The sequence below is a fragment of the Crinia signifera genome, chromosome 9 (assembly GCF_055691185.1).
Source record: "Crinia signifera chromosome 9, ASM5569118v1, whole genome shotgun sequence".
NCBI lineage: Eukaryota > Metazoa > Chordata > Amphibia > Anura > Myobatrachidae > Crinia > Crinia signifera.
Window position 1 is genome coordinate 23,612,661 of NC_139225.1, and position 8,509 is coordinate 23,621,169.

At 44.7% G+C, this 8,509-nt stretch overlaps 1 protein-coding gene and 6 non-coding genes across 7 annotated transcripts; all 7 read left to right on the top strand.

The window, feature by feature from the left end:
• Nucleotides 1-1,074: 1,074 nt before the first annotated feature.
• Nucleotides 1,075-7,189, top strand: RPL7A (ribosomal protein L7a). The gene is made up of 8 exons (XM_083158565.1): nt 1,075-1,177; nt 1,981-2,101; nt 2,472-2,621; nt 4,391-4,531; nt 4,716-4,795; nt 5,119-5,249; nt 5,454-5,523; nt 7,029-7,189. The coding sequence occupies exons 1-8, from the start codon at nt 1,175-1,177 to the stop codon at nt 7,131-7,133; spliced, it is 801 nt and encodes a 266-aa protein (XP_083014691.1). The 5' UTR covers nt 1,075-1,174; the 3' UTR covers nt 7,134-7,189.
• On the top strand, nt 1,796-1,869 carry LOC146040017 (small nucleolar RNA SNORD24). The gene has a single exon (XR_014463190.1). It is a non-coding gene; the product is annotated as a small nucleolar RNA SNORD24 (small nucleolar RNA).
• Nucleotides 2,319-2,388, top strand: LOC146040018 (small nucleolar RNA SNORD24). Its single transcript, XR_014463191.1, has one exon. It is a non-coding gene; the product is annotated as a small nucleolar RNA SNORD24 (small nucleolar RNA).
• On the top strand, nt 4,244-4,315 carry LOC146040016 (small nucleolar RNA SNORD24). Its single transcript, XR_014463189.1, has one exon. It is a non-coding gene; the product is annotated as a small nucleolar RNA SNORD24 (small nucleolar RNA).
• LOC146040012 (small nucleolar RNA SNORD36) lies at nt 4,573-4,648 on the top strand. Its single transcript, XR_014463185.1, has one exon. It is a non-coding gene; the product is annotated as a small nucleolar RNA SNORD36 (small nucleolar RNA).
• On the top strand, nt 4,955-5,027 carry LOC146040014 (small nucleolar RNA SNORD36). The gene has a single exon (XR_014463187.1). It is a non-coding gene; the product is annotated as a small nucleolar RNA SNORD36 (small nucleolar RNA).
• On the top strand, nt 5,306-5,380 carry LOC146040015 (small nucleolar RNA SNORD36). The gene has a single exon (XR_014463188.1). It is a non-coding gene; the product is annotated as a small nucleolar RNA SNORD36 (small nucleolar RNA).
• Nucleotides 7,190-8,509: the final 1,320 nt, after the last annotated feature.

Here is an 8,509-nt window from a genome sequence, read left to right on the forward strand (position 1 = left end):
AATGTTTCTATTGAATATAAGCTTTTAAGAAAATTGTAAGAAAATTGTAATGCATACTTTATATGTATTCTATGATTTCTCATTAATAAAATTTATATAACGAACTGAAAGCAGCTTAAACTACAAAACTGAGCAGCTTTTAGCTCAAAGTCACCCAATGTGTATGGGCCTTTAGATTTGCTGGCCATGTCCCCTGTCATTGTGCTTCCATTTATAGATGCTCAGCGAGTCATGGGTGGGACAGTGGGAAAGTCACACACACACACGCACAAAATACCATGACTGTCCTGCAAAAATCAGGACAGTAGGGAGTCATGATGTTTGGGTACATCGTACATTTACTAACGTGTGACTTTTTTTTAGAAGAGCTGTTGCCCTTAGCAACAAATCAGATGCTAGATTTTATTATCTAGAAAGTGCTAGATAAATGATAATTAGAATCTGATGAACCACTCATAGTGAAGGCCAGAGTAACTGCACCTATGGGTTAACGCCGGCAACTGCACCCATATTCTCACCCTTCATGGTCTGACATCAGTGTGACATTGCACAAGAGTTTGGAGCCCTATGGGGACAAATCTTGGTATCTGTTAAGTGCTGCCTCCATGACTTGTACAGTCAAGATATTTGCGGGCAAATTGGATTTACCCCATTTATTCATCTTCTATACACTCACACATCCCACTGGCCCCATGCCAATAACCCTGTGTAGCAGCCCACCAAGAGCCTCTGCAATCTGGCTGGACCATTTGCAGTCTGAAGCACTTATGTTATTTCCATATACAGTAGATGAGAACTGTGTGGGCACTGGGCCCTCTGAGCTTTTTGCTTATAACCAAGTCTCTGTTATTATTATTTTGAAAAGCAAAAAAATGTGCTCATCCTATATAAATACTAATATTGTTCAAAGTAAGGTGTGCTTTCTCATTGGTTGCCTGTATTTGCAACATCCACTTATTTCACGAACAATTATGATTATGAAGCAGCTTAGCAGCCTATCTACCTGCATCTATTACACGGTACTAAGTAACTAAGCAGCAGCTGCTGCTGCTGCTGCTGCTGCTAAGGCTAAGCCGGAGATCTCGCTCCAGGGCCTAAGATCTCGCGAGAGGTGGCGCGCAGTACAAATATTACCCACAATGCCCTGGTCTTCCTCTCTTTACCCCGGTCCGCCATGGTGAGTTCGCTGAGATCCCAGCTCCGGTATCCACGTCCATCCTGCTCCCCCAGGCCATGCACCGCTCCGTGTGCCCCTGGGCCTCCTTCTCCTGCTTCCCGGGGATATCTATCCTACACGGTGGCGCCCCGTCGTCTTACACCGCGACCTCTCTGGGGTGTCCAGGCCGCCGCTGAGCGCTGTCCATTGAGATGGCATCCTGTCATCAGCGCAGTGTGCTGTGCGGCCTCCACAACCCGGAGAGGCCTCGGCCTGTCCTAGCTTCTGACCCGGGAGCCCTTCATCTCTGTCCCGGCATAGTGTGTATGTATTGTGTGTATTACCCGGAGTTGTGTCCACACTGTGTATATGTATGTATAACTATGCACCAATCTAATGCTGTGTACTGTGCTTCTACTAGCCCTGTATGTTTGTATTACTGTTCTATATTGTGTGTCATATATACCTCTGGTATTACATGCCAAGTTGGGTCCTCTTTTTCTGTCCTGTGCCCCCCTCCTTATTACAGGCTGCATTGGGTCCCTTTGTGTGTCTAGACTGTAGGTGCCCTCACTGGATTTACAGGTTACATTGGGTCCCTTTGTGTCTGCCCTGGTAGACCCTATCTAGTCTGAGGAGTGCAGATGATGTGAATAGAGTATTTGCTATCTGAAGCCGTGCTGACTCCTTTACCCACCAAGATCGCTGATGCACATCCTTAGGGCTCTTTCTTGTACACATATTGTCATGGTGACTTGTATGCATACAGTGTGTGCTGACTTCATTGACTTTTCTTATTTATTTTTTTTCATGCACCCCTCCAGCCTAAAGGAAAGAAGGCCAAGGGGAAGAAGGTGGCACCAGCCCCTTCAGTGGTCAAGAAGGTTGAAGCCAAGAAGGTTGTGAACCCCCTCTTTGAGAAGAGGCCAAAGAACTATGGGATTGGTGAGTGTAATGTGTGCCCTTTGTCTGGGGTAGATGCAGGTATCTTGTTTAGGTTCCATTGTCCTACTGTGGAGGGGAGGTGGCATACAGCGGTTTCAGGGTTGTAGCTTGTGTTGAGACCGTGATAAGTATTATACATGGTAATGTTATAGGCCTGTTTGTACCTAGTAAGGCATCAGCATGATGTCAGTAAATCCTTGTTAAATGTTTTCACGTGTGCAAATGATGTCACTAATATTTGCTATCTGAGTAGTTGTGATTACACTCCCACCAAGATCGCTGATGCACAATGTAGCGGCTCCGTTGTGACATCACCTGGTTGTGGTGAATCTTTCATCCATATTTTTTTTTTTTTTTTTCCCTAATCCAGGACAAGACATCCAACCTAAGAGGGATCTGACCCGCTTTGTGAAATGGCCTCGTTACGTCCGGCTTCAGCGCCAGAGGTCTATTCTGTACAAGCGCCTGAAGGTTCCACCCGCAATCAACCAGTTCACCCAGGCTCTGGACCGACAGACAGGTGAGAAGCTTGTGGGCGCTCTAAGGCTGCAACTAGTGTTGGGCAAACAGACTACTGGTATAATGGCAACAGCTTAGTGCTGTTCATTTGTTTAATATTTGAAAATAAACTTGTATTGGGGGGGTGGCTTCAATTAATGTTCCCTAGAAATTGAAGCATGCAAGTTTTATCAGAGCTACCTTATGCATTAATTAGGGTTAATCACATTTGTATATTATACACACCATTCCACTTCTAGAGTGACCTCCGTTATTGCTAGGTCTAATCACGTCAGTTTCATGTAAAAGGGTTCTTGAAAAGTAACCCAGGCCTAGTGACATGGGAATCTGGTACTGGTTATGGTGCTGTGCAAACTGTTTGACCTGGGCTTAAAAGCTGGCTGTAAATGCAGAGTTATGCCGTAAGGCAATGTCCGAGTAACATGGAGATTAAAGCCAAATCAGTGTAAATGGATTTTGGCCTGGGAATAAACAACCTGTATCCAAGGTGCAGTGTAAATCGGGTCGGACTTGGGTTTTTGGTGGAAAAGTGAAAAATATTCTTTAAAGAAAATGGCATTTTCTTGATCGGGATAATAAATGGGCACCAGATAATGACTGCTCATCACACCCAAAACTATAGATTCTTAACATGCGTAAAGCTGGGTACACATATGTACAATTTCCTTTTTCTTGCGACCGTTCGATCGACCGAATACATGTTCGGCCGTCCAAAACTTACGACCGTTCTGCGCGTACACATATGTACAATTTTACTTGCGACGTCCGATGTACTCCCGTCCAAACAATCGCAAGAAGAAGTTTATATGAGAGACCCTGTAACCCTTTGCCTGCTGTTTTAACTAATGTGTGTTTAATGCCTCACTGCTCAACACTTTAGACGCATCACTTTAAGACATTAATCAATGTTGAAGTTTTAATAGTGTGTATGGTGCCCTGAAAAGAGCTTCCAGCCCACTCTATTAAAACTTCAACATTGATTAATGTCTTAAAGTGATGCCTCTAAAGTGTTGAGCAGTGAGGCATTAAATACACATTAGTTAAAACAGCAGGCAAAGGGTTACAGGGTCTCTCATAATGCAGCATACCACCGTGCTTTGTCAAGCATATCGATCGAACGTGCGTACACACTTCACTTTTGTTCCGATATGGAGCCGTCCTGTCAGATGAAATATTAAGCAGCAAAGAACCTTCGACCGACCGACCGTGGACGGCCAAGAGCGTTTTTGGCCGTTTATCGGTCGCACAGCAGCAATTGGGACAGCGTACACACCTATACAATCGAACGGCCGTTTGCCCCCAGATTGGAAGAACGGCCCGACGATTGTATATATGTGTACCCAGCTTTAGAAGTGGTTAGGGCACCGAAACCTGGCCAATTCTGCAAGCAGAAGTGTTGGCCCCTGCAGTGCTCTCAATTCGGACTAGCTTTTCATTGCTTTGTTTGGCCCCCATTAATAAGTGCCTGTTTCAGTTGAGTAACTCATTTGTATAATATCAATGGAATTGTGAAGCATTTTTAAATGTGCAGATAAACTTCATTTCACATCTGTGCCTATTTTTAGAATTGGTATTGGTGGGTATCTGGTGGCATGTTGTGGTTAGGTCTATCACTGGCTCATGTGCAGATGATGTCACTTATATTTGCTATCTGAATATTGGTGATTACAATCTTCCACCAAGATCGCTGATGCACATTCCGCTAGGTTTACCGCGTCGGCCTTGTTCTGGCGGTCAGGTCACTGATGTCTCTTGTCTCTCTCCCTCCAGCCACTCAGCTCTTAAAACTGGCCCACAAATACAGGCCTGAAACAAAGCAGGCAAAGAAGAAACGGCTGATGGCACGTGCAGAACAGAAAGCAGCTGGCAAACCAGATGTGCCCACAAAGAGGCCCCCGGTCATCAGAGCAGGTAGATGGCAGAGCTCTTGCAGAGCCTTATGACAATGCTCCTTGCAATGATGTTTGAATTTCTTCACCTGAACTACATTGTGTTGATCAAAACACGAGCTTTTTAACCCTGAGCAACGGCGTAACACTGAGCTAAGTCGCATTTGCTGACCTTACAAAGGGCTGAACAAATGTTTCTCCTCCAGGTGTCAACACTGTGACCACTCTGGTGGAAAACAAGAAGGCGCAGTTGGTGGTCATCGCCCACGATGTGGACCCAATCGAGGTGCGTGGAGGGGTTAATAGGTGGCATCATAGAACCTGAATATTCGTCTCTGCCCCAAAGTGAGCGAGATGCTGGTGTGTAATCAGTTTATCCTTGTAGGACTTCTGGGATAAGATGGAAGCTCTGAACTTGAGCCATTTAATTTAGCTGGTTAGCGGATTGCAATGATGTATGAATTTCTTCAACTGATCAATTGTGAAGATTAAAAATGAGCTTTTTAACACTGAGCAATCGTAATTCTGCACCACGGTGGTGTTCAGTGTTCATTCTGCTGCTGTGTATGGTAAGCGCATTGCTCAATCTCTACCTTCCTTGTCTTTCAGTTGGTTGTCTTCCTGCCCGCTTTGTGCCGCAAAATGGGAGTTCCCTACTGCATCATTAAGGGCAAAGCCAGACTGGGACGCCTGGTCCACAGGAAGACCTGCACAAGTATCGCTCTCACACAAGTCAACCCGTAAGTGTCATGGGGCGTGCCGTAATGTCTGTACCTCCAGTGTGTGACCGCCTTCTAAGCAATGATGTAAATAGAATTTCTTCACCTGAATGTCACTGTGTGGTTCTCAGAGCTTTTTAACCCTGAGCATGGAAGGCTTTTTGTTCTGTAAATGGGCAGGGGGGCAGGTGTGATGCACGACAATGACCATTTCTTCACCCACAGGGAGGACAAGGGAGCCCTCGCAAAGCTTGTGGAAGCAGTCAAGACCAACTACAATGAGAGGCACGATGAGGTAAGAGGCTTGCGCTCCCTTTATGAAAATACTTGTTACACACAACTACAAGTTCTGAATATGACTACAGTTCTGAATAGCAGAACATCTAGCTGGGCAGCAGAATTCATGTTGGTTCTGTAGAACCAGGACTTGCAGGTGTTGCTAGCACAAATAAATTGCAGGGTATTGTAAAATGGATTCTCACAGAGGGTTGGGGTAATGGGATTGTTTGACCCTGGGTTGAGTAACCCACGAATTTGGGGCCCAGGGTTTATGGGTTTAAATGCTGCTTTGGCAATCTATGTAAAAATAAAAAATATCCTGAAATGTAACCCTTACGGCCGAGCTCTTATCCAGAGAATACCAGAACATGTGTAGATAACTAGTTAGCGGTTACGGATCCTAAGCTGGTCGTTCATCAGTGCAACCTGCATATAGCCTAATATACAGGCCGTGGAGCGATCAGATGTGTTTAAACCATACGATCTGCTTACGACCGCAATGAGGGTGGGACCGTGTATTGTAATAACATTACGCACTATGAGTGTGATCTGTTGCACAACCTGTCAAGTTTGTGCATCTGAGTAGTGCCGTTCTGGTGTATGGGAGGGGCCTTTATGGTTGACTGTCTTATGGGGCCTACACATGTAGTGATTTCTGCCAGAAAGTTAGCATGGGAAATCTAGTGTAAGATGCGCCTTGAGCTTCCCTGAATAATCTCTCAAAGTGCTAGTGATTGAAGCATGGGAGATTTAAATTAGGCAAATAAATGAAGACTGGGGAGGTGCAAGTTAATGCTCATTGCTATCATCCACTACACACAACACACACTGCAGGTGTGTAGTCTCTTGCTAAGTTCTATTTTATATATAAGGAGGCTGGTCATATCTTCCGGTGATGTCGCTGCATGGGGCCACATTGCTGTTGGCCCCACACAAAGCATTTCATTTTTAAGTGATCTAATCAAATGAAGTCAGATTGCTTAGAACATTCCTATATTGCTACATGTGTAGGTCCTATAAGCATGGGTAGTTATGTGCAATGGAAATATTACGTTGTTGCTTTGCCTGCATTTTGCTGTAGATACAGGGGTGACAAAATTTAGACCAGGCATGTCCAACCTGCGGCCCTCCAGATGTGCTAAAACTACACATCCCAGCATTCCCTAATAGCCAAATTGTGGCAAGGCATGCTGGGATGTGTAGTTTTAGCACATCTGGAGGGCCGCAGGTTGGACAAGCCTGATTTAGACCTTACGTAATTCTCTAATACACAAAGCGTGACCTGCTGTTGGTTACTTGAGTTGTATGGACAAGTAGCAGAACTTGCCTGTCAGAGAACCAACCCCCCCCCTTATGTGGGTCTGAGCTAGCGTTAGGGAAAACCTATTGCTGTCCTGAAGTTGGAATATCTTCCATCAGAAGTAACTTGTGTAGTGTACCGTCCCAGTGATCTTCTAAATTGAAGGCTGACGTGTTGTGATTTTTATTTCTGAAATTGATTTATTTATTTTTTCTTCTCAGATCCGTCGTCACTGGGGCGGTGGAATCCTTGGACCGAAATCTGTGGCCAGGATCGCCAAACTTGAGAAGGCAAAGGCCAAGGAATTGGCCACCAAGCTGGGTTAAATGTACCAGGTGTCGCCTATCTGTCATGTACATAATAAAAGACCGTTTCAGACGTACCTTATCCTGTGTTTGTCTTCACACTTCCGGTGGTTACATTTGCACTAAATTTTGTAATGGTTATAAGTAGGGATGACCATCGCTTTAAAATCATTTATGGTTCATGGCCGATGTCTATTTTGTGATTGATGGGGAAGAACCAGATTTGTTTCCCTCCATTGATGGAACAGCAAAACAATGAAAGTGCTCGGACACGGAGCATAGATCCGCCCCAACACCCGCAAAGACCCCCCCACACAGGCCCATCAATCAAACGCAATGGATGACAATCGATATGTAAAAATATCGATGGTCATGTATTGCATTGTTTGCAATTCTGCAACTGGCCATTGATAGTGCTAATCGGCAACAATGGCCATCCCTAGTTATCAGCAGTTTCTGACTGGACTAGTATTGAGCCTTAATCTTGGCTAGTGACTGCCATTAGCAATCAATGTATTACACACCTGAGGGTGACTTCCATTCCCTCGGGCAGATGTATTAAGCCTGGTGAAGAGCGGAAGTGGAAGGTGAACGCACCAGCCAATTTGCTATCACCTACTTCATATCTTCACCTAGATGAATGTACTTGCCCCTTATGCCTTACAGAAAAGTTTGTTCCCTAACAGTATTCTGCGTGGAAAAATTATCTGTTACGCCAGTGACAACAGATTAGGTTTACATGTGAACATTAGATGAAATTGTATTAATCTATAGCTTGCATTTAAATTCTTAACTGAGTGCCAAGTTAATATTTAAAATAGGTGTGAAAATTGCCAACCAAAGCACCATGTGGGCTGGGACATGACTGGATGTGGTACCAGTAACTGAGTGTAACAAGTGCTGAATATAGGTGAATAGAGATGTAATACACTCAGAGCCCTGTTAGGAAAGGGGGATATAATAAAAATGAAAAAAAAAAAAAATGATTTGGTACTTGTGTAGTTCACGGCACCAGCGAGCGCTACTCTGTGTTTGAAGCTTGCCAGACAGCCTTACTTTACTAAGCTACGTTAACAGCGTAGCGCCTGTTTGAATCCTGGCAGCTTGCCAGACTGCCTTACTTGTGTAATCTACGTAGGCAGTATGTAGTAAGCGTCCCTGTCAAAATCGGCGAAATAGCGTCGAGTTTTAGCATAGTGAGAAACAGCGTCTATTTCACCGTAGTCAGAAGTAGCGTCTAATTCAGTCAGCTAGCGGTCAGTCAGAAGTAGCGTAGTCATCGTACTAAGTATCAGCATAGCTGCCTTGTGTAGTTTCACTATGCCATCTTGAACTATTTCTCCGTGGAACTACAGGTGCCACAATGACCTGTCAGCTTATTGACTCCGCGGCAGCTC

Coding starts and splice junctions, on each gene's coding strand:
- RPL7A (XM_083158565.1), top strand. Junction 2,102..2,471: donor GCCAAAGAACTATGGGATTG/GTGAGTGTAATG, acceptor TCCCTAATCCAG/GACAAGACATCCAACCTAAG. Junction 5,250..5,453: donor GCTCTCACACAAGTCAACCC/GTAAGTGTCATG, acceptor CTTCACCCACAG/GGAGGACAAGGGAGCCCTCG.